At 36.3% G+C, this 26,321-nt stretch overlaps 1 protein-coding gene across 6 annotated transcripts in view; it reads right to left on the bottom strand.

Moving 5' to 3' along the window:
* The window catches only part of LOC101893179 (filamin-C), a 154,416-nt gene that overhangs the window by 17,172 nt on the left and 110,923 nt on the right, over positions 1-26,321 (bottom strand). For all 6 annotated transcript variants that reach the window (XM_059125787.1, XM_011291857.3, XM_059125786.1 and 3 more), the window contains 2 exons: positions 3,233-4,244; positions 2,944-3,164 (listed from right to left, as the gene is read on the bottom strand). In XM_059125787.1, the coding sequence (XP_058981770.1) occupies positions 2,944-3,164; positions 3,233-4,244 (1,233 nt within the window). The remainder of the gene's footprint in view (positions 1-2,943; positions 3,165-3,232; positions 4,245-26,321) is intronic.

The following is a 26,321-nucleotide window of genomic DNA, read 5'->3' as shown; positions in this document are numbered from 1 at the left end:
CTGGTCCAGTTCTACCGGATGTAATACATCAGCCTGTGTCTTATACCTCGTCGTTATCTTAAAATCCTGAACCATTTCTTACAGAAGAAGTTTTCTAGGCACTTGGTGTAGGGGGATGTTTGAAAAGAATCGCTGACTTGCGCATGTTATGAGATACATAATTGTTCGAAAATTTGACCCTTTGTTGGAAAGGGAGTTTTCGTACCGGATCTAGCATTTCGCCGATTTTCGTCAGAATCGGCACATTTATCTATACGATAAATCCGGCCGTATTGCCATCTATCCATCTTAGTCTGAATTACACATCTGGTCAACAAAAATCATGTGAAGATATATCTAGGACTATGGGGACCATACGAAGACGTGGTCGTACCCAGTATGAACTTTAAATACAATATTTAAAACAATTCCTGTCTATAATGTCCCTAGAATTATAAAAATACCGATTATTCGGAGATACCGTTATATAAGGGACATGCGAAAACGTGGACGGACACGGCCCATTTACAACCAAAACCTGTCTACTGGCAAAATACATAAATTTTATGCCTTCAATCTTAACAGACAGACAGACATAGTTCAATTGACTCAGAATTTTACGCTGATCCAGGATATATATAGTCTTTAGGGTCTAAATTGAGTATTTCGAGGACTTACAAATGGAGTGACAAAGTTAAAATACCCTCCGTAGAATGGTGGGACTATAAAAAAAAAAAGAACTTTTCTGGTATAGCCTGGGGTTTTTATACCGCCATAAAATTAAATTTATTTTTCTCTTTGCAACACCTCGAAATTTTTATGATCAGAATAAAATTATGAGGTGATTTACCGATATTCGTCAGTCTGTCGGTTGAAACAACGATAGAGTCCACATTATTTAATATAGAGCTAATCTACAGCTACGTGTCTTGGCATGTTCTTGACATAACTCCAGATTTTAGCCAGCCGAACTAAACACAATTTTCCGATCCATTCCATCCTTACAAAATTAGTACAATTAGGTTCCCCTTATCAGAATTTTAATACTTATATGTACTTCCGTCACATATAGGGTAAGATGAAAAAACTGCAACCAAATAAAGACTGGTGTCATTTCTAAGCCATTCGGCCGACAGCGGCTAAAATTATTCCAGAGACGTTTTTGAGAGAATTTTCCAGAAAAAATGTATTTGTGATGGAATTCAAGCGTGATAGTGTGATTTCTTTATATTTGGCTGAAAACCCACAAGTGTCTATCGTTAGAGCACTTCAGTATTTAAATGTGAATATATCTTTTGTGTCTCGTACTATCGCTCGTAACCGTGATACTGGTAGCATAGCCCGACACCAAGGAAATGGACGGAAGAAAACAGCAACATCAGCAGAAATAGTTCGAAATGTAAATAAGCGACTTGATCGAACCCCGCATCACAGTGGCCGAAAAATGTCTCGTGAGTTGAACATATCTTAATATTTCATTTGGAAAATATTGAAAAAAATGAGCTCGGGGTAAAGCCATTGAAATTCTAAAAAGTGCAAGAACTTACACCGCAACAGGAAGAAAATAGACTCAAAAGAGCTAAGGAGTTGCTTCGCTTGGCCGAAAGTGGTGAATTGCCGAATTTGGTTTTCTCCGATGAGAAAACATTCGTTGTCCAGCAGTTTGTAAACAAACAAAATAATCGTGTTTACTTGCCAAAGGGGTCCGCTGAAAAGGTGCACCTTCGGCTGGCTGGCCACCAGAACACCAGAGCCGGCCATGGTGATGGTGTTGGCCGCCATAACAGCCGATGGTCGCTCTCCGCTGGTATTAATCGACCGTTGCATCAGAATAAATACCGAATATTATTGGAGACATGACTCAGCACCATCGCACTCAGCACGCTCCACCCAAGAATGGTTACAAAATGAAGTTCCAGATTCCAATCTGTTGGACTGAAGTATTTTGAAAGCAAGGTTGGCACTAAAAAATACCAAAGTATCGATCCCCTCAATCAAGGGCTTCTCCGGGAATGGGCCAAAATACCGCAGAGCAACATTCGGGCGTCGTGTGACGGTTTCATTGGCCGTTTAAAGACCATAATTCGTGCCAAAGATGACCAATTCGAGGAATCTAAACTAATTCTAAAAGTTGATGATATTTCTGTCATTTTTTGCTTTCATTCAATAAAATTTAAAAAAAGAATGTAAAAATTATGGTTTTTTTTACTCTTTGCAGTTTTTTTATCTCACCCGTAGGTTCAGTTACTGTTCTCATCTAGAGAGAAATTTGCGAATGCTACTTCAGTAAAAGAGAATTTCCTTACAGGGCCTCACACTAATGGAATGGATATAAACATCTATGAGGAAAATATTTCGCCCAGTCGACTTTCCTAATATCAATTCTTCATAAAATAATCTACCCTATTAATTATCATTATGAGAATGAAACTATCAAGAAAAATTACAACTCCATGATATTGATATTTACACATGCCCCAAGAGTCATGCAGATGCAGCGGATGCAATGTGTAGAGAAATAAATAATAATTTTTTATTTTACAAAACACAAAATTGTTAAAAATTAAAAAAAAAAAATTAAAAATGTTTTTACAAACAAGTGCAAGTGTATCATTAGAAAATGTATATTAACAACAAACAGAGATATTTTTGGGAGAAAAAGGAGTTGCATTGCAAGAGTGAAAATAAAATCATGCTCAAGACTCAGAAAAAATGAAAGAATCTAAAAGTTATTTAAAATGTGTGACATTTTGCAATAAATGTGATCATTGAGAGCCAATTTGATATCGGACAGAAGAAGTTTAATATGATATAAACAAACTTATTCACAAAAAAGTTTTAACAAATCACACTCACAATAAGTATTAGTAAATATAACACATAAATTCTGAAAAGAAGAGAGGATCCCAAGAAACGATTTGCTCATTTCTCTGGGGCCCTGATGGGACCACAACAATACGTTACCTTCAACATTAACTTCAATATCCTCTAAACGACCGCCGTTGTGATTGATGACAAAAGAATTCGATTGGTGTACGGGTCCGGGGCCACCCAGGGATACCTGGGGGCCAGACATGCCGCCGCTTATGCTCACTGTGATGGGACAGCCGGGAACGGGCATTTTATTGAATGACACATTGATGGTATGCTCACAGGCCTCGGTGGGTACGAACGAAACGGAGAATCTGTAAAGAGTAAAGGAGAAAATAAATTAAGACTTCTTCAACACCAAGAGTCTGTGTGTCAAACCCACCTTGCACTGCCTTGCGGATGTACTTGAGTTGGTATATTCTGGCCCTTGGCCGATATTGTTATCTCCAAATTACCCTCACCCGCGTCTCCAGCATCGACGGTAAACTGCACTGGGCGACCGACTGTACCACGCGAAACACTACCCACCACCACCTTGGTGGCATCGTAAGATTTTGCCAAGAACGGTGTACCCTGCACAGGGAAACCATTGTATTCCACATTTATCGAGTGACCACCCACATTGGTGGGTGTGAATTCTGCCGTAAATCCGGCATGTATATCACCGGTCACGCGCACCGGCAACTCTCCGTGGGGCCCACGAACACTAACAGCCAATTCGGCAGCACCACCACCACTCACTGTGATGTGAAAGGATGCCGGTCTATTGACCGGTATCAATTCCAAATTCGATAAATTCAACATGACACGCGAGGTGTCAGCCACTTGGCAAATAAAGGGACAACCCCTGACGGTTTCACCATTAAACTTAATGTCAATCAAATGGGGTTTAGCTTGTTCCGGTGTAAACGAGACCAAACAACGGCCACCGCCCACCACCTGGACATGATTCGGTACTTCTCCTTCATTTATGGAGATTTCCAATTGTCCTTCGCCAGCAGCGCTGGCATCGACACGAAATTGACACGGCTGGCCGACAACACCACCATTGACATCGGTGACCTGTATCAAGCTGGAGTCATAGACCTTGGCTATCAACGGACCGCCAGATATCTTTGTACCATTGATGGAGGCCTCAATGACATGAGTGCCTACCTCGGTCGGTACAAATTCGATGCGTGCAGCACCATTTGCCGCCTCGTGGGTGACTCTGGCATTCAGCTTGGATTTGTTAGGACCCAAAACTGTTGCCACGCACTCGCCTTTCGCAAGGCTTTGACCAGGAGGCGGCAGTATATCAAAAACCGCCGGTGTGTTGGCGGGTACAAGGCGAGTCGATTCGCCCAATGCTGTTAGACCGGGTGTGGACATGATTTCAACGTGCCACGGTGAACCTGCAATGAGAGAGAATAAAAAAAATAATTACTTGAGGAAATGTAAAAATGCAATTGGGAGATAAAAAAAATCAAAGAAACAATAAAAATCTTCGATGAGCCGAAAATATAGATTTTTCCAATAAAGAGGTAACATTTCTAAAAATAAATAAAAAATAAAAAAAATCTCAAGAAAGAAACCTTGAAAGTGGTCTCCTAAAGAGAGGAGAACTCAAAAAGGTATTCAGAAGCGAGATGATCTCAAAAATTTCATTTATATATGTAGAGAAGGTCTCCAAGACGAGTTCTAAAGAGCGTTCAGAAATCTTATATAGGCGAAAAATGTTTTAAAGATCTCCTATTAACAAGTGGAGCTTTAAAAGACATTTTGCATACATTTTCCATTTAGAGAATAGTTTTAAGAAAAATTCCATAGATGGACAGGTATTCTTGAGGCGGAAGAGCTTTTAGAGGTCTTTTACAGACAAAATCCTAATAAGTAGAGATTTAGAGGTCCCCTTTATGCAATAAAACTCAAATCACCTACAGAAGATATGTTCAAAGTAGTTCAAAGATGGAATGGTATTAAAAGTTCCTTTAGAGACTCTGATGTCTTTAAAATATCTATCTTCAATGGAAAAAAAAACGTCCCACACCCCTCGATAGACAAAAGAGTTTTTTTTGAAGTCTTCAATAGAGAAAAGAGCTTTACGAGTTATATTGTTGATAGAAGAACCTTAGGTGGCCTTCTATTGACAGAGCAGCACTAACAGTTTTTCTGGAGACAGAAGACTCTTAAAAGTTCTTCTAAATATAGAAGACCTTTGAAAGATAACCTTAGAAAGCTATACGGTAAACAGACTGGCTATAAAGGCTCCTCTACAAACACGAATCCTTTGACAACCCTTCTCTAGTAGAAAACCCCATACCTCCACATTTTCTCCTTCGAATACCTTCTGAAGTCATAAGTTCTATGAATGTTCTTATAAAAGCCTTATATAATAGAAGACTCTTGAAAGGCCTTTTTAGGAAGTAAGCCTTCGATAGCTTTTGTTATCTCTTCTTTAGACGGAAAAAGCTCTTATATCGATTGAAGACCTTTGAAATCCATACCAAAAATGGACTACTTTTGAAATCTCTTTTATAAACAAAAGACCGTTGAAATTCAGTGAAAATTCTTATACTAATAGGTTTGAAAGATTTTAAAAGAAGAAGATACTAGAAAGCTTTCCCATAGATTACATTAAGCTCTTCTGTGAATGGAGAACAGTTGAAATCTGTCCTAAAAATCAAAGGCCATTGAAAGCCCTTTTATGCTCAAAATGGCGTTGAATGCTCTCTATAGAGCGAATACCTTCAAAAGCTCTCCTATATAGTTTTTTTTTAACAAATCACCATAAAAGCTCTTATTTAAAAAGAAAAGGAAGAAGAGTAGAAGCTTTTATATAGCAACACATTTCTGAAAGAAATTCGGCATACCTCGGAAAGATTTTCTATGGGCAGAAGTTCCTAGAGAACTGATTTAAATAGACAAGCCACTTGGAAACTATTCTCTAGACGTGAGAATATTTAAAGCTATAGGGAAAGGATCAGTTAAAGTTACTATAAAAGCCGAAGACATTTAAACGCACTGTGATAAGAACAAGAGCTATGTTAATCAGTAGCATGAAAATTTTAAGAAAGTCTTGGAAACTACTTCAATAGCCAGAAAGCTTTCGAAAGTACATCTATTGGCAGACGGTCTGTGACTGTTTTTTAATGGACATAACATAGTTGAAAGCTCTTCTGTAGTCGTCTTCAATAGCCATAAAGCTTTCGAAAGCTTTTATGGCAGAAAGCCTAAATATATTTAAATTTATTTATATAAAGAACAACTTCGAAAGCCTCAAAAGCGTAAGTATGTCCCTGTTAGAAGAAGCTTTTATAGGTGCAGTTCTTTGGAAAGCTCGCTATAGAAAGAACACCTCAATTAACACATGTTCGTTTAGATCTCTTCCAATGTCCGATGATCTCTGAAAGTTATTCTATAGACAGAACCCATTGGATGGTAATTCTTTGGCGGTATAGATTTTTTATAGACTGAAGGCATTTAAAAACTTATCTTCCGACAAAGGCCGCATAAAAGCTCTTGGATAGACAATAGATCATCTCATATAAGACCAAATAAAAGAGGCTAGAAACTTCTGTAATATCTCATAAACATCTACCTTACTAAAGTATAGCTTTCAAATTTTAAATCGAAGACATCCCCTCCTCCCCTATTACATTTCTGGTCCATTTCTTTACAATTCTCATAGCAAAAGAAATGCTCGGGAGATTGGAAGGCAAAAACGCTTCCACTGTTCCCCAAAGAACATATCAATTACCTTGGGCTAGGCAATCAAAGCTATACGCTGAGTAGAAATGCGGTCATTGTGGAAAGTGCAACAATAGATAATGGCGGTAAGAGACAATTGGAAAGGTGGCTGGCATTAACTTGAACCGAGTCAAACCAAGATCAAATGCTGGCAGTTTTGCACACACACACAGAGAGACAACATATTCAAATTACTTTTATTTAATCGGGTCGGGCCACCATTTCCATAACATTTCCTAGCTATTGTTGTTCAGCGTCTGGAATAAACAGCAGGGGGAAAATAGAAAGAAAAATGTCACAAAGAGATGTATGAAATCACGCACAGATTTCCACCATACCACACATAACAAACAGACAGTCAGAAAAAAAAAACAGACTTAGATCTCAATCACACGGCATGGGTTGGCTGTTAACCCAAGGGGAACACAGTGAAGGTGTTTTAAGGCCAAGTCAAAAGATGAAGCAAAATAAAAACAAAAACTATACATTAGCTGAAGACATGTTAAGCTCTCCATTACATGTCACTGCATTCAGTCAAGCAGTCAGTCACTCAGTCATTTAGACAATCAGTCACCCAGACCCAGAGCCTTGCGTTGTTCGCTTCAAAGGTAAAAACTAGAAACACCTTAAACTTGCGTTAAATTATGGGTTACCCTTGATGACGTTCTGTGGTTGGTCTCATATTCCCTATGTAAATATCTGCCATGAAACCCAACCACCAAAATCAGTTGTCTGATACCATGACATGATAAAAAAACACCGATTTAGGGGAAAATATCGTTAACCAAGTTATGGCCAATTTCCGTTGACTTGGTTTAATGGAAATTATAATAAGAACAATTTGGAAATTTATTTATGATTCTTTTTGTGAAACTTCAAAAGGGGATTAGGTTTTCTTCTTTGAGAATATATTTATGGGCTTTAAGTGGTTATTTATGTTGCTGGCATGCATTAGGTTTTCATAAAAAAGGGGAAAAAACACTTATTCCGCACATAATTTACGACAATTTCTTGGCTTATTTTCCTTTCGTGTTTAGAGTGCATTAAATTAACCTTAGAATAATTGAAATAACTCTTCACGTCAAAATCATCCATCTACCGTTCAAATAAATTAGGAATACAATTTAATTAGACGATTTTCTTAAACCAATTTGAAAGAAAGTTAAGGGGGACAGAAGTAATGTTAGGTGTGCTTTTTTAGACAATTTCTTAATTGTTGTGATGAGGGAGCAATGGAAAGGGGAAATCTAGTAAAAAACACGTGAGTTATCTAAAATATTGGGAAGCTTTAGATTTTCAATTTTCCCGGCCAAATATCAATTTTTCGTCAAAAAATTTTGACATATTTATGGCTCTTAACAGCCTAGGCGTGCTTTTACCTTCTTGGAAATACCAAATTTTTAGGTGAAGAAATAGTTATTTCTTGTGACCAAAATGCAGGTCGCATTTATTATCCGATTGAGATCAAATATCCAAACAATATTTGCTGAGCCCAAGGACGAAGCCTTTTAAAATTAGAGCGAATCAGTTCAAATTTAAATATAGGTACCATGTAAATCTTTAAACGGGTTCGGGTTAATTGTGCACCAAATAGCCAATATAAGTCCAACTGACCTGAATTTTGGCACACCCGTCCGAATTCAGTCAAATTTGGTGAAAATTGGTTCAGATGCAGCTGTAGATCCCATATCTATGTTTCATCCGATTTGGTGTTTAAGTCCTCACATTCGTAATATGCACACCACAAGAATAATATTTGGTACCACATATCAGATACAACCCAGAAATACCTCTGCCAAATATTATAAAGATCGGTTCAGATTTGGATGTAGCTCCCATACATATTTTCAACGGATTTCGGGTTAATTGTGCACCAAATGGAAAATCTGTACATAAAGTGTACGATATGCACTACAATGTGGTAAATAATGTACGGTATGTATGTAAGTCGTTCGAATTCTGTACTAAAAAGCTTCTACTCGGCCTTATTATTTGATTTTATGATAATTTTAAGGGGCTGCAAAAAAAGGCTTTTGGTATTGTCGCACTAAAAGGGCACGAAAAGTACTTTAAATCACTAAATATTGCACAAATCCCGAATATAAAGGGGTACTGTTATATATGGGATACATACTGTCAATTTACAGCAAATTCGAGTTAAAACTGTGACTAAAACACCCGAAATAAAACTTATATGGGAGCTTAACCTAAATCTGAAACAATATAGCCCATACCAAAAGCACTGCACACCGAACACACATCTAAGTAAAATTGTATTAACCTACTTCAATTCGTTCAGAAGTTATACTGGTTATTTAAAAAAAAAGGTTTTTTTTAAAAATATGAGATATGTATCAAGTGGTACTTTATTTGGTACCATTTGGTTGTGTAAGAGTGGATAAAGATACAAGTTTAAAACTATACTGATATAGTTGAACTTTGGGTCGGGTTTTGGAGATTTTTAAGTGATAAAATTTGTATTATTGGGTACTTTTTTAATAATGATTGCACGCTAAGTACGAAATTTGGTGCACTTTATTTAAAACTTGGTAAGAAAATTCATTGGCTCCAGCGTAGAGCTATAATTTCGTTTATTTTTTATACAGACATAGATGAGAAGATAGACTTTAACAAGTTAAAAAGCAGTAAGTTCGGCCGGTCCAAACTTTGAGTACCCTCCACCATAAAAATATAAATAAAATCCGTTAAAAATTCTGTTAAGGTCTTAAAAAATACCGAATATATCTGTTATATTGGGGTCTATACGACGTGGACCTACATAGGCCTTGTTTGGACCTACATAAGATATTACCATATTCAAATTCGAAACTTGAAATAATCGGTGAATAATGTAGATAAAGACATCAAAATAACGTATATAGGGAGGTAGCGTTATATCGGAGCTGTGCGAAGACCTGCAGGACCAACATAGACCATTTTCTGTCACAGGACGAAGACGTAGACCTGCACAGACAATCTCCTGTCATAGGCTGTAGCATCCATTACAAACATCAAATACCAAATTTAAAACAATTCCGGTGAATAATGTCGTGAAAATCAACAAAGTACCGAATATCGGGAGGTACCGTTACATGGGGGCTATCTGAAAACGTGGACCTACATGGCCCATTTACGAACTTAAACTGCCTACTGAAAAAATAAACATGTGTGTACAATTTTAGCCTTCTATCTAAATTCGTTCGAAAGATAGCGTTATTACAACAGACGGAGAGATAGACAAAAAGAAAAAACTTAGAATTTTACACTGATCAAGAATATATGTACTTTGTTGGGTCTGACATGAGTATTTCGAGGAATTACAAACAGCATGACAAAGTTTATATACCCTCCGTAGTATGGTGGAGGGTATAAAATGTACAGTATATGCATAAAAAGTCGCAAATGGTAGCAAATTTCGGCCGGTATTGGAATTTGTAACAGGGCTAGAATAGAGTTCATTAAATTTAAAACTATTAAAAATTTAAACCCCGAAAACTATTACCGGGTTGAAGCGCGGAACTCAGGTTTTTACATGTTTGTGTTAAGAGGTAGATAGGACGAAGACATAATAAAACTTGCAATAATTGTATGAAAAGTTCCGAATTTTCTACCACCGGTATTTGATGTAAAAAAGTCCTAGAAACCAGTAAAGCTTTTTCAAGTTTGACCTTAAGATCAGTGAAGGTATGAAGTTTAGTGATTTTTATGAAAAGAATTTAACTGCACGATTAATCATAAATTTGGTGCCATAAGAATTGTGTTTTGAGTGCACAAACCCTAAAATAATGGCCCTTAACGTAGTACTAAGAGCTAGAAGTCTTGTGATAAGTACGAAAAGTCAATATATAGAGCCTCAGTTTCGATCACTATTCCTGTAACGGACTAAAATAAGGAAGTTCGTACCATAATCGTACGATAAGTACTAAATTTGGTCTCAAATATATTAGGCAATAAGTGTACGAAATCTACAAATAGATCTGGAATTCCGAAACTCCTTGGGAAGGGAATAAATAAGGATACGTGATAAATTTCTAAGTGTGCAAACCCAAAAATACTGGTCCTAAAGTTTGAGATATAAGGCTTGTGATAAGAACGAAAAGTAAACAAACAGAACTCTCCGTTTTAATCACTATTCGTGTAACGGACTAAAATAAGAAAGGAAGTTTGTACCATAATCGTATGATAAGTACTAAATTTGGTCTCATAGATATTAGGCAATAAGTGTACGAAATCTACAAACTGAGCTGGAATTTCGAAACTCTTTGCGAAGGGGATTTCGTACGAAAGATATAAGTTTCTGAAATATCGAATAGTGTTCACTTTTAGTGTACAGTGTCGAAACACGGAACAATTTCTGAGGCAGTCGGAAATCAATGAAATGTTGCTAACCAGTAAGTTTTAAAAGAAAGCCATTAAAGTTCTACAGAACAGTTGTTGTAAATTATGACAAAAGTGTAAAAAATACTTAAAGTTTTTTTTTTTTTTTTTTTTTTTTTTTTTAAATGGTGTCATTATTATTAAAAAGACTAGGAAATTCCATTCCTTAGGCATAATGAAATTTTGGCATTGTTTATTATTAATTTAAAATGTTTACAGATTTCATATTGCCAACTTTAAGTCTTCTGTTCGTAATTAGCAACAATGAAATGTTTTGTCTAAAATATATTCTTAATTTTCCAAGCAAAACACCTAAAAACCTTTCATCGCCTGTCATACAATGGCTCGCTCACTCATAATCATCGTTAAGCTAATGTTTAAGTTATTTTCAACAATCAGCCAATTCAAAGTAATATGTCAAATGACACCATAGGCCATAACAACGAAAGCTGATTCATGACAGACAGACAGAGACGGTCAACAAAAGTTCGTTTGTGGTCGTAGCCCCATAAACAATCACCTCGAAATGAAAGAAGTTTCTTTTTTGTGTTCGTTGTTAACTGGTCAAGGGGAAGTTATTGGATTTTGATTTTTTTTTTTTTTTTTTTGATTTATTGGTTAAGACCAATAATAACTGCATTTGTTTATTTTAAAAATTTGTGTTGATGGTTAGAGGGGGTAACACGAACATGGACATTTCCTCTTTCTGCTCTTTCTTTTGCTCATGCTGGTGTAAGCATTAAACATGTTAACCCACCAAAAATATAAAAACGGTCAAAAGAAAAAAAAAAGCAAACTTCATTACTTAGCACATATTGTTCGATTCGTTTGGCCATTTGTTGTTGGTTCATTTATTTATTATTTGCTTTTTTTTGGTTTGTCTAGAAACGAACGAATATGGGTTTGGAACAGAGAAAATGAAAATGTGTGTCAATTACCAAACATCACTGTCAAAATCCATATTCAGCAAAACTGTATGAGAATTATGTATATAGGAAAAGAAAACGGAAACGCAAACAGAATAAAAAAATAGAAAAAAAATTTGACGACTTGTGACACAACTTGTTTGAGACAAATCGAAATATTCCTTCCTATACAGGGTGATGTGAAAAAACTGAAACCAAATTCATACTGCAGTCATTTCTAGGCCATTCGTCCGACAGCTGTTAAAATTTTTGCAGTTTTCGAAAAATGGCTCGTGAGCTGAACATATCGAAATATTCCATTTGGCATATATTAGAAAATGAGCCCGGAGAAAAGCCATTGAAATTCCAAAAAGTGCAAGAACTTACACCGCAACAAGGAAGAAAATAGACTCAAAAGCCGAAAGTGGTGAACTGGCGAATTCGGCTTTCACCGATGAGAAAACATTCGTTGTCCAGCAGTTTGAAAACAAACCAAATGATCGTGTTTGCTTGCCAAAGAGGTCAACTTAAAATGTGCACCTTCGGATTGCCACCAGAACTCAAACGCCGGCCGTGTTGATGGTGTGGGCTGCCATAACAGCCGATGGTCGCTCTCCGCTCGTATTAATCGTATTAATCAAAATAAATGACGAATCTTATCGCGAAAATATTCTGGAGGGTGGCACACAAACATTTTGAACGCAGACCTTGGACATTCCAACAGGACTCAGCACCATTACACTCGAAATGCACCACCCAAAAATGGTTACAAAATGAGTTTCCTCATTTCCAGCACACAATGGTCACTAAAATCTCCGGATACCAATCCGTTGGACCATTGCGTTTGGAGTATTTTGGAAAGCAGGGTTGGTACTAAAAAATACCAAAGTGTCGATCACCAGAAGCAAGCGCTTCGCCGGGAATGGGCCAAAATACCGCAAAGCAACATTCGGGCAGCTCGTGACGGTTCCAAAAAAATTTTCCCTTTTATGTAACTTTTTAAAGAGCAAAGATGAATTTTCCAACCGAATTAGTTGCAATTTGGCGTTTCAGTCAATGTAAACGCTTCTAGTATAAGGTCTTTAGTATATCCTTGTATAACGCAACCTTATGATATTCCGTATATCGAAGGTTTCAAAATTTCCAATTTTCTATAGAAGCGACTGTAAGTTGGCAATTTGGTTTCTAAAAAAAAATATAATACACTCCACCATATGGAAAGAATTTTAAAAATTAAAAAAAGAGTCGGTCTAACAATTTTCTTTCATAGGTTGCAGTACTCATTACGAGTTACAAATACGGAATTTGAAACAATTCCGGTGAATAATGTCTCTAAAAGTATAGAAATACAGAATATCGGGAGGTACCGATATAGGGTCTATACGAAGACGTGGACCTGCATAGGCCTTTTTTGTCATAGGTTGAAGTACCAACTTAAGATTTACCAATACGAAATATGAAACAATTCCGGTCTATAATGCCGCTTAAAACATCGAAATACCGAATATTGAGAGAATGGAGTTTAGAAATACACGATTATAGGTCTGTGGATCCTTGGAGAAAGCTTCTTTAAAATTCCACCTTTACAGGTCTGTATATCCTTAGGGAGATTTTCTTTAAAAATTCACGCTCATAGCATGGTGGAGGGTATAAGACACTGATTGGACGGACATTTTCTAGTTGAGTATAAAATAATGTTTTCCAAATCGAAAAACAGACAATTTCTTTGTCATATTTCCACCCAAGTGACGCCATACCGATTTCAAATATGTTTTTGTTTTAACACTTGCAACATTTCCAAACAAATTAAACAAATCAAAAAAAAAAAAAAAACAGAAACAAATATTATAGAAAAACACAAACGTTTTTCACAAACTCCCAGGTATGGTCTCTTGAACCCGTAATCAGTATTTGAGGACACTCCAGCGTGACCGTTGTGCCACTAAAGTATCAATTTTGCCACCTTTTTTGGGCTTTGATACCTTTGTGCCACTTTTTTATTTTGATCCAAAATGAGCCACTTTTTGGAATTTTTGTGCCACTTTTTTATACATTGTGCCACCTTTTTTTAAACTACATATATTTTAATCTAAACGCTGTATTTAAAACAATGACACGAAATGAAACAATGAAAAGCGTCGTACGCTGCCATTTCCAATTTGCGATAGCAAATTTCTGAGCGAACGCTTTTATATTAGGTGTTTGTAAGTGGTTTTCATATGCTCAAATTTGTCAACATTGATCTGTTTATTTATTTCTGGAACAACTGTTATGAGAAATTTTTAATTACTTTACTACAACCTATGACAGAAAATTGTCTGTGCAGGTCCACGTCTTCGTATAGCCCCCATATAACGGTACCCCCCGATATTCGGTATTTTGGTGATTTTTTACCGGAATTGTTTCAATTTTCGCATTTGAAGTTCGCAATGGATATTACAGCCTGTGACAGAAAATTGTTCGTGCAGGTCCACGTCTTCGTATAGCCCCCATATTACTGTACCCCCGATATACAGTATTTTGTTGATTTTAGCTGCATTATTTACCGGAATTATTTCAAATTTTGTAATTGAAGTTCGTAATGGATACGGCCGAACTTACAACTTTTTTACTTGTTATACCCTACACCACAAGGTGGTCAGGGTATTATGTCTTTGTGCATTTGTTTGTAACAGGCAAAAGGAAACTAGATAGACCCATAGTTCCTTTTGATGATCTGCATAGAATCACATTCTGAGTCGATTTATGCATGTTCGTCCGTTCGTCTGTCTGTCCATGTATTTTTGAAAACAAAGTACAGTTCGCATTTATTACTCTATCCGGATGAATTTTTGCACCAATCATTTGTTTGGCCCAAGGACTAACTCTATTGAAATTGGAGATAATCGGTCAAAATTTAGATATAGCTCCCATATATATCTTCGTCCGATTTTCCTTTTATTGTGCACCAAACGTGTAATATCGGCCCGAATAGTATGGAATTTTGCACATACAGCCAAATTAAGCCTGAAACTAAGTATGCCAAATCGGTTCAGATATAGCTATACCTCCCATATATATTGTTCATCCGATTTGTTATTTTTGTCCTCCGCAGCCGTAATATTCACTCTGTAACAACGATATGCAGGGAAATATATCAAATACAGCTCACAAATATCTTTGCCAAATTTTTGTCGAGATCGGTTCCGATTTGGATATAGCTCTCATATATATCTTTATCCGATTTCAAATTAATTGTGCACCAAATGGACAATACAAGTCCGAATTTAAAAGATACAAATGCTTCGGCATATTTAGTCCTTTGAACTTTAAATTATAATTATAATCATAGCGTGTATGATTGAGTACTCCCATAAAAACTTTTAATTGTTACGCGGAGCGCTACTAAATTGGCAAAGTGGTGTAGGGTATCAGAAAGTCGGCCCCGCTCGACTTTAAGGCTTTCTTTACTGGTTAAATATGCAATATGTACATACATATATTATTACTATATAGTATTACATATAGATGAATTTGTTGTTTTGTTCTAAACTGTTATTTTTTAAATAAAATGTGAAATAGATTGTGCCACTTTCTGTGCCACCATTTAAAATGATATGTGCCACTTTTTTCAAGAAATGATACTTTTTGTGATACTTTTTGAAAATTTCCAGCGGTCACACTGGGACACTCACAGAACACATATGCACACACACACATACACACACCGATATAAATAAAATGTTACGTTTATTATTCATTACTGGAAACCGTTGCAACGGTTTTAATGAAAACTTTTCTGTGTCGTCGTTGAAAATGGTTTTTGCATTAAAAGTCATGTCTTCGGGCGGTCTTTAAAACCAATAGCAACAAGTTTCAAGACATGGCTAATAGTTTGCTTGCTTGCCTGCCTGCCATTACCGCAGATGGTGTTGCTGTTTTTATTTGTATTTGTTGTATTTTTCTTCTTGATGTAGCAACCAAACGACGTTAGGTATGTGTTAATGTCTGAGCGGTTTAACTTGTTCGGTGCAAGTCTTTCTTTTTGTGCTATTTACTAATGTGACTCCGATCGATGTCGATGTCTCACGCCAAATATAGATAAATTTTAAGAAAAACAAACTAAAGAAAAAAATGCCAGAAAAAATTGTTGTGTGATAAACACATACATACATGTTCAGTATGTTCATTATATATACATTAGGTCATATAAATAAAGAAAGCAATGATTTTAGGCAAAAATATACTCAAATATTTATTTCTTATAATTAGAGCTTCCTCAAATAAATATTCTTTAAAAGTCCACGAAAATAGAAGAGACATTATTTATAAACCCCTCGTCTTTAAAATTCCCCGTTTATAGGTCTGTGCATCCTTAAAGATATGATCTGTCCTTAGAGATATAATCGTTTATAGGTTTGTTGGTCCTAAGATAAATTTTCTTTTAAAAGCCACTTATATAGATATGTAGATCCTTACAGATTTCTTTAAATTCACGTATATGGGTCTTTCAGAAATTTTCTCTAAAAATCCCAGTTTATAGGTCTTTTAGAAAATTTCTTCAAAAATCCAAGTTTATAGGTCTGTTCGTCTTTAGAGAAAATTTTCCTAAAAATCCACGTTTATAAGTGTGTGGGTCTATAGAGAAATTTTCTTTAAATTCCAAATTTATAGGTCCATGTTTTTAGGTCTGCTGGTCCTTACAGCAATTTCCTTTAAAAGTTCTCGTTAATAGGCCAGTGGGTCCTTAGAGAAATTTTCTTTAAAAATCCACTCTTTTCTTTAAAAGTCCACGTTTATAGGAGTTTTGGTCCTTAAAAAATTATATTTATATTTCCACGTTTATAGGTCTGCTGGTTTATAGGTCTGTGGGTCCTTCGAGAAATTTTCTTTAAAAAACCACGACATATAAAGTCTGTGGGCCCTTAGAAAAATTGCCTTTAAAAATCCACGACCTATAAAGTCTGTGGGTCCTTAGAGGAATTTCCTTTAAAAATCCAGGACCTATAAAGTATGTGGATTTGTAGAGAAATTTTCTTTAGAAATCCACGTTTAATGATCTATGGGTCCTTAGAGACATTTTCTTTCAAAATCCACGTTAATAGGTCTGTGGGTTTTTAGAGAACCCACGTTTGTAACTCTAAGGACCAAGAGAACTTTCCTTTAAAAATTCAAAATTATAGGTCTGTGCGTCCTCAAAAAAATTTTCTTTAAATATCCATAAATGCCTGTGGGTGCTTGGGGAAATTTTACTTAAAAATCCATGTTAATAGGTTTGTAGGTCCTTAGAGAAATTGTCTTTAAAAATCTACTTTTATAAGTTTATGGGTCCTTGGAAAATTTCCTAAAAAAATGCACCGTTATAGGTCTGTAGGTCCTTAGAGAAATTTTCTTTGAAAATCCGCTTATATAGGTCTTCTGGCCATTAGCGAAATATTTCTTAGAAGCCATGCACAGGTCGGTTTACCGCGTTTCTAGGTCTGTTGGACACAATTTTTTTGTATAAACCCTAAATTTATAGCCATATTAAAGTTCAGATACAAAAAAAGACTTTCCAATCTACTTCAAATGCAAACAAGTAAAAAAGCTGTAAGTTCGGCCGGGCCGAACTTTGAATACGCTCCACCATTTGGAACGAATTTAGCAATTCTCAAAACAAATAAAATCCGTTAAAAATTCTTTTAAAATTTTAAAAATACCGAATGTAGCTGTTACATTAGGGCCTATACGACGACATGGACCTGCATAGGTAACTTTTGTCATAAGCCATTACAATATTCAAATGCGAAGCTTAAAACAAATCATCAAAATACCGAATATCGGGAGTTACCGTTATATGGGGGCTATACGAAGACATGGACCTGCACAGACAATTTGTTTTCTTAGGCTGTAGTATCCATTACAAACTTCAACTACCAAATTGGAAACAATTCCGGTAAATAATATCGCTAAAATCATCAAAATACCGAATATCGGGGGGTACCGTTATATGGGGGCTATATGAAAACGTAAACCTGCACAGACAATTTTCTGTATTAGGCTGTAGCATCCATTTCGAACTTCAAATACCAAATTTGAAACAATGCCGATGAATATTGACGCAAAAATCATCAAAATACCGAATTTTGGGAGGTACAGTTATATGGCGGCTATACCAAAATCTGGACTGACATGGTCCATTTTCAATACCAAAAGTCCTCCAGACATAATATACATTTAAGTGAAATTTTATCAATCTACATCAATTCGTTCGGAAGCTAGAGTGATTTCCACAGACGCATATTTCTAAAATGTGTAAAATGTATATCTCGAAATGTATATCAACAAATGGAATGACAAACTTAATATACCCTCCATACTATGGTGGAGAGTATAAAAAATGGGAGAAAAAGGAAAGAAGGATGAAATGAAGACCAGTGAAGCTTGCGTCTCGGGTTGTGAAAATTAATTTCCATTGCAAATTTACAATTCATACCCAAGTATCGGTATTTTATGAATACAAATTTTGTTACCAACACCTGAATATTGGTGTTGCAAAAAAAATAAATATGACTGTAATAAACACATACCAAACAACTTTTTATTGTTGGAAAACACTTTTACTATCTCGGCAACATACCAACATCCAACAACAACAAAATAATTCCACTTTGGAATTTTCATCACATCTCTACATTGAAATAACTCTCAACTTTGGTCAACAATGCAATGAAATGGTCATTCGCATTATCGAGTCGAGCCCATGCTACCTGCCTAGCCAACTAACTCAGACTCAATAACGAGTCTGGGTGGTTTTTGTTCCAATGAATTGAATGATGTCTGATTTATTGTTATTTCATGGCATTCATCACCACCAACCCCTCTCCCTCCGCTATCGCTTACTCCATGGCCAAGTTATCTAAACAACACTTTTCCTTTTTTTCATTTTGTCTCTTCGTGTTTTGTTTTTTATTCGAATATTTTTGTTTTCATTTTGCACTATTATTTTGAACAACAATAGCGCGCTGGATGACAGTTAATTGTGTTTAAGAGAGTTGCAAAAAAGAGAAATAAACAACAACAACAACAAACAAACATTATTAGTTTGTTAACAATTTCATTAAACAATTATCTGGCGGTCATTGATAATAGCGCGTTCAATTTCGTAGAAATTGTATCAAATTGTGGTTTTATTTTTAACAACAAAAACTTATTGAAAAATAAAGCAACAATACATAATTGCATTCTGTGGCAATCGAGTTTTAATTGAAAATTGCCAGGCAAATCGAAAAAAATGTTGTTTTTGAAAGGTGGATACAATCGATTGTTCGAGTTATCAATATGTTGCGTTTTTTTTTTTATTTCATTTGAGTTTGAACTGAAAGTTCACAGCTGGTGATAGTTGAAAGTTATTAAAGTTATGGATACGGTTTTTTTTTGTTAAATTATTTGAATTACGAGGAAACATGCATAATAATTAAAAATTATTTTCATTGGATATACATTGTTTTTAATAAGATGAAAATTCAGATCAAGAGCTATTGGCATGCAATAGATTAACTAAATACAGGGTTGCCCATATTCGACGGACCCATGGGCCCATTCCAATCGACGAGGCTTGTCCGCAGGCAACATTCTTTGCGTCAATTGAATTTTGTACGGGAACAAATGCAAATCAATGCGAATAATCCGTTGTAAAGTGGACCGAGCCATGCCCAACTGCTGAGAACGGCGTTTTTGGGATGTTCTTGGGGACCTCTCAACAATGGCTCGTACGGCAGCGATATTCTCGGCCGATCGCCTTGATCGACTTTTATATGGCCTCTTCGGATTAGAAAGAGCCTTACCAGTCGTAAATGTTTCTTATAAACGCTTAATGGTGTTCTTAGAAGGTGCACTTCTCACATTTTTTAATGTTTTAAAAGCACATTGAGTTTTCACAATTGACTTCTTGTAAATTTCAACTATTTCAGAGCGCTCGCGTGGCGTTTATTGGTTCATGGTAAAAATCTGCTTGGACTGATGCTTCAAACGCGGTATGTCATTAAGCGATGTTACATCTCTGTCAAAAGTTATGGCGTTACCAGATGGGTCCGTCGAATATGGGCAACCCTGTATATGTTGGATGTTCATAATGTACATCATGCATTCTCTACCCTACATCATTAGGTTTGTTTTATACACTGTTGGTCTTCAAAGAAGTATTCTTCTTTATTCATACAGGGTGAGATGAAAAAACTCAAACCAACTTCAGACTGCTGTCATTTCTAAGCCAGAGAATTTTCCAAAAAAAGTTATTCGTGTTGGCTTAATAACCACAAGTGGATATCGTTAGAGCAAATGGAGTGACAAAGTTAAAATACCCTCCGTAGAATGGTGGGGCTATAAAAAAATAATTTTTCTGGTACAGCCTGGGGTTTTTATACCGCCATAAAATTAAATTTATTTTTCTCTTTGCAACACCTCGAAATTTGTATGTATATTCCTGATCAGAATAAAATTATGAGAGGCGATTTACCGATATTCGTCAGTCTGTCTGTTGAAACAACGATAGAGTCCACATTATTTAATGTAAAGCTAATCTACAGCTATATGTCTTGGCATGTTCTTGACATAACTCCAGATTTCAGCCAGCCGAACGAAACACAATTTTGCGATCCATTCCATCCTTACAAAAATAGTACAATTAGGTTCCCTTTATCAGAATTTAAATACTTATATTTGCATCCGTCACATACAGGGCAAGATGAAAAAATTGCAACCAAATAAGGACTGGTGTCATTTCTAAGCCACTCGTCCGACAGCTGCTAAAATTATTCCAGAGACAGCTCATTGTAATGTTTACAAGTGTACAAAAGCATTTTGTTGAGAACTTTCCAGAAAAAAAGTTATTTGTGATGAAATTCAAGCGTGTTAGTGTGATTTATTTATATTTGGCTGAAAACCCACAAGTTGCTATCGTTAGAGCACTCCAGCATTTAAATGTGAGTAATTTTTTTGTGTCTCGTATCATCGCTCGTTACCGTGATACTGGTAGCGAAGCCCTATGCCAAGAAAGTGGACGGAAGAAAACAGCAACATAAGCTGAAATGGTTCGAAAAGTAATGAAACGACTTCATGGAAACCCGCATCGCAGTGGCCGAACAATTGCTCGTGAGCTGAACATATCGCAATATTCCATTTATAAAAAAAATTGAAAGATGAGCTTGGGGTTAAGCCATTGAAGTTCAAAAAAGTGCAAGAACTTACACTGCAACAGAAAAAAATAGACTCAAAACAGCTAAAGAGTTGCTTCGCTTGTCCGAAAGTTGTGGACTGCCGAATTTGGGTTTCTCCGATGAGAACAACCAAAATGATCTTGCCAAAAGGTTAGCTAAAAATGTGCACCTTCGGTTGGCCACCAGAACACAAGCGCCGGTGATGGTGATGATGATCGTCGGTCTCCGCTCGTATTAGTCGACCGTAGTATTAGAATAAATGCCGAATATTATCGGGAAATTATTCTGGAGGGTGTAAAAGCCTTGGGCACATTTTGGCCGCAGACCTTGGACATTCCAGCAGTACGTGCGCACTCAACACGCGCCACCCAAGAATGGTTACACAATGAGGTTCCTCGCTTCATTTCCAGCTCACAATGGCCACCAAAATCTCCGGATACCAATCCCTTGGACTACTGTGACTGGAGTATTTTGGAAAGCAAGGTTGGCACTAAAAAATTGTTTTTTTTTTTACATGTTACATAAATTGTAGGCTTCTGCCCACCCCTAAATTCTAGCCCCATGCTAAATTTTGCTACGATTGGTCTATAATTGTGACCTGTAGAGAAACTACAAAATCAGTATTTTTTCTGTTTTTAGTCCATTTCAACAGTAGACTTCAATTCTGACCAAAATCTCACTTCCATGCAATTTTCCTGAGGATTGGGCCATAATTGCGACATGAAGCGTATTTATAATTTAATATTGACCGGCGGACACATATACTAGATCGACTCATCTCGCCAATATAAGAAAATCCAAGTGTAACATCCCATGTCTAGGATCAATATTTCGAGGCGTTACATAATTTTTGGCCCAATCAAATATGTAATACCCCCAGCACATAGTGTTGTGGGGTATAAAAAGTAAAAAAGCAGCTAAATTCGGTCGGGCCGAACTTTTTATACCCTCTGCCATTTAAAAGGAACATGAAAAATTTCAAAAAAAAAAAAGAAAAATCCGTAAACTATTACTTAAATGAAAACCGTTTTATGGGGACTATACGAAGACGTGAACCTGCATACGAAATATTTTGTCATAGTCTATAGTACCCATTACGAACTTTAAATACGAAGTTTGTTACAATACCGAGTATCGGGAGGTACCGTAATATGGGACCTATACGAAGACGTTGACCTGCATACATAGGCTGTAGTACCCATTGCAAACTTCAAATACGGAATTTGATATAATTCCGGTAAATAACTTCGCTAAATCATCAAAATACCGGTTAACGAAAGGTACCGTTATATGGGAGCTATACGAAAACATAGACAGACATGGCCCATTTACGAGCTTAACCTGCCTAATTTTAAACTATACATGCATGCAAAATTTTAGTCTTATATCTCAGTTCGTTCGAAAGATTTCAACAGATAGACGGACATCGATAGATCGTATTAGAATTATATGCTGATCCAGAATATATACACTTTGTAGGGTCTACTATGAATATTTTGAATAGTTGCAAACGGAATGACACAGCTAATATACCCTCCATAAAATAGTGTTTGTGACACAATACCAGTAAAGAATGCAAGGAAAGCCGGGCGGGCGGGGCCGACCGTATGATACCCAACCTTAATCTGGAGATCCGATGTAACATTAGTTTCTGAGATTATCTCAATCGGGAAGATCTCAGAAAATCGTTTTACAATTTTTCGAACAAAAAATGAAGACCTCCATAAAAATGAAAGTGGCTTCATCACAATTTTGTTTAAAATGTGTATTTCAGTGTTTTCATTTGCTACCACATCATGTTTATTTTGCTGCCATACATGAATGTTATCAAAATAATCATACATATCGTACAACCAACAACAACAGCAATAAAGAGAATCCCCCATGGCTGCTCATCTGTCGTCATAACTCGAATAAGGTTATGATGACAAAAATCAAAGGTTGAATGAAAACAACATTTTTTATGTCTGAAGGCCTCGAAAAGTAACAGAAACAGAAAAAAAAACAACAACAATAAACAAAACAAAAACTGTCTTAAAAACCCGAAACACAAATAATGAAACATCACTATGACATAAGAGATGAATTATGTCGCTAAGTAGGTATGTACGTATGTGCGATTGTATCTTGATAATACAATTAAAACTTGTTTTTCGCGCAGCTCGGGAAACCGGCTTAAAGTAAAAGTGATTTCATTTTCCCCGGGACGGACAAATTTTATGCTGGTACAATTTAATGACTTTTAAATGTCACTGGTAATGGCTTCACCTTGCTAGCAGGTAATGGGCCTAAACGCTTGGATAAGAAAGTCATTTGGAAGAATTACAAGAAAAACTAATTTTTTGTTTTCGAAATTGAGGAACATTTTTAAAATCTTTCATGCAGGGGAAAATTTGTTTTGGCCTTAACTGTGAAATCAAGGACATACACCAATGTCACGAAGTTCATGTGGTAGTTAATAGCGCTTTCAGCTAAAATTATTTCTTACATAAATCTCTTATAATTCACGGCATTCTGCACCAAGCTAATAATTACACTTATGCCTCTTTCAAAGCTTACAAATTGCTTTTTATGGTCTTGCAATGCATAATTCCCGAGAATTCCACAAATTGGCGACTTAAAATATCACCATAAGTTGCATGCATTGTCTCTTGGCCATCTCTTTGTCTAATTACATCCCCATATTACTTTTTGGCATCGGCCATAAACTGCAAACAGAAAAAAATGTAAAACAGTTATTATTGTAAACACTTGTGCCTAGGCTAGCTTCTCTAGAAAATAATGGTAATGGTTTCTCCAACAACCTGTAGCAATGTATTTACGGTAAATTCCATTGCCACGAATAGCTTGGCTCACAACAAGTTTGTGCTGACCACAAGAAGTCCTGATTTAGAATTTATGCTAAGATAAACTTGTTTTCCTCGCCATTGTTAAACGCTGACCACGTTGGCAACTGGCTTACTCAGAGGAATTTTCTGGAACACATACAGGAAGCTGTTAAGTATACACTTTAGATGTAAGCGACTACTGTCGCTGCTGTCGGAAAAATATTTGCTGTGAATGCATAGGAATGCTAGAGGAGAAGCATTAGTTTTTATGAATATTTTCATGCACAAGTGTTACGGGTATGAGTTGGAAGGAATTACGAACATGATTTGGTTTTGAAAGTAAAGGAATTTGGTAACTAGAATATATTGCTCCACATAAGTACGATAATGCTTCTATATGAGTATTCGAGATTTTTTTTGCGGAATTTATATAGAAGTGTTCTTAAGGTATATCCAGAAAAATGATAGGTTCAATAGGGTATGATATTTTAAGGCACTGTACAACTACAGTCGTTATTAAACTCGTATAATGGCTTTAGAGCGGTTGAAGTTTGAAATCGCCTGGACCTAATATATGGGAGCTGTATCTTAACATCGATTAGCATTACATTTTCAAAGGACTTTTTTTGTTACAAATTACCTTCCGCAAACAAAAATCATCGTTAAAAGGTGCACATTAAAAAGATTACATCTGATGAAACATATCTAATATATACAGGGTGAGATAAAAAAACCAAAACAAAGTCAAACGCTATAATTTTTAAATTTTTTTAAATGATATTGAATGAAAGCAACAAATGTCGGAAATAGCATCAAATTTTAAAATAAGTTTAGATTTGTTCGAATTGATCACCTTTGGCAGAAATTGTGGTCCTCAAATGGCCAAAAAAAAAAAAAAAACCGTCACACGCTGCCCGAATGTTGCTCTGCGGTAATTTGGCACATTGACAGCCTTGCTTTTAAAAATACTCCAGACACAATAGTCCAACGGATTGGTATCCGGAGATTTTGGTGGCCATTGTGCGCTGGAAATGAAGCGAGGAATCTAATTTTGTAACCATTTTTGGGTGGCGCGTGCTGAGTGCAATGGTGCTGTGTGCTGTTGGCATATCCAAGGTCTGCGGCCAAAATGTGACCAAAGCTTTAATACGACATCCAGAATATTTTCGCTATAATATTCGGAATTTATTCTGATGCCACGGTCGATTAATACAAGCGGAGAGCGACGATCGGCTGTTATGGCGGCCCACACCATCACCATCACCGGCGCTTGTGTTCTGGTGGCCAACCGAAGGTGCACATTTTCAGCTGACCTCTTTGGTAAGTAAACACGATCATTTTGTTTGCTTACAAGCTGCTGGACAACGAATGTTTTCTCTTCGGAGAAAGCCAAATTCGGCAGTTCACCACTTTCGAATGTGGAATGTCAATGGCTTTACTCTTTTTTCAATTTTCGATATGTTAAGCGGGTTTCGATCAAGTCGCTTCATTACTTTTCGAACCATTTCTGCTGATGTTGCTGTTTTCTTCCGTTCACTTCCTTGACGTCGGGCTACGATATCAGTTCCACGCTAACGAGCGATGGTACGAGACACAAAAGATGTACTCGCATTTAAATGCTGAAGTGCTCTAACGATAACCACTTGTGGTTTTCCAGCCAAATATAAAGAAATGACACTATCACGCTTGAGTTCCAAAACGAATAACTTGTTTTCTAGAAAATGCTGACCAAAATGCTTTTTTACGCTTGCAAACCATATAATGAGCTGTCGTTGGAATAATTTTAACAGCTGTCGGACGAGGGCTTTGAAATGACAACAGTCTGAAGTTGTTTGCAGTTTTTTTAGATGCAGAAGGTTAGGACCAAATCGTATACTTCCTTCGAGAGTTATCGTGTGCACCAGCCAGAAAAATGGACAAACGGATGGACATCCTTAGATCAACTCCATATTTGATCTATTGGTCTATTGATCTTTTGGTCGTATCAATTGATATATGTCCTCTGTAGCCATGACCATATAAAAATGCAATACTTCAAAGGAGGAATGAATACTTTTCATTGATTTTTCTTCCCATGGATGAGATTGATACAATTTTAATCAGATTTCTGGACTGAAATTCTGAATATTCCGTCAAAACACGTCGAAACCAAAATTATCGCAGTATTTTCAGAAAACTTCAATCTAAGTGACCAATATTTGATGGTACATTTAAATTAAATGAAAATTCACTGCTCAATCAATGTTGTAATTTAAAAAAAAAAAAAAAACAAGTAAGCAAAGGCTATAGTCGGGCGGGGCCGACCATGTGATACCCTACAACACTACGATATGTTAGTTATGTCCATTCCATCCGTTTGGGAGATTTCGCTTTTGAAATTATGTCACGGAGCATTGCCCAGATATTACTCTTAGCATTTTGACCAGGGACATTTGCCCAATATTTACAGACTCCGT

This window comes from Musca domestica, unplaced genomic scaffold, assembly GCF_030504385.1.
Source record: "Musca domestica strain aabys unplaced genomic scaffold, Musca_domestica.polishedcontigs.V.1.1 35, whole genome shotgun sequence".
NCBI lineage: Eukaryota > Metazoa > Arthropoda > Insecta > Diptera > Muscidae > Musca > Musca domestica.
Note: the sequence above shows the minus strand (reverse complement) of the source record. Positions and strands in the feature narration are given on the sequence as shown.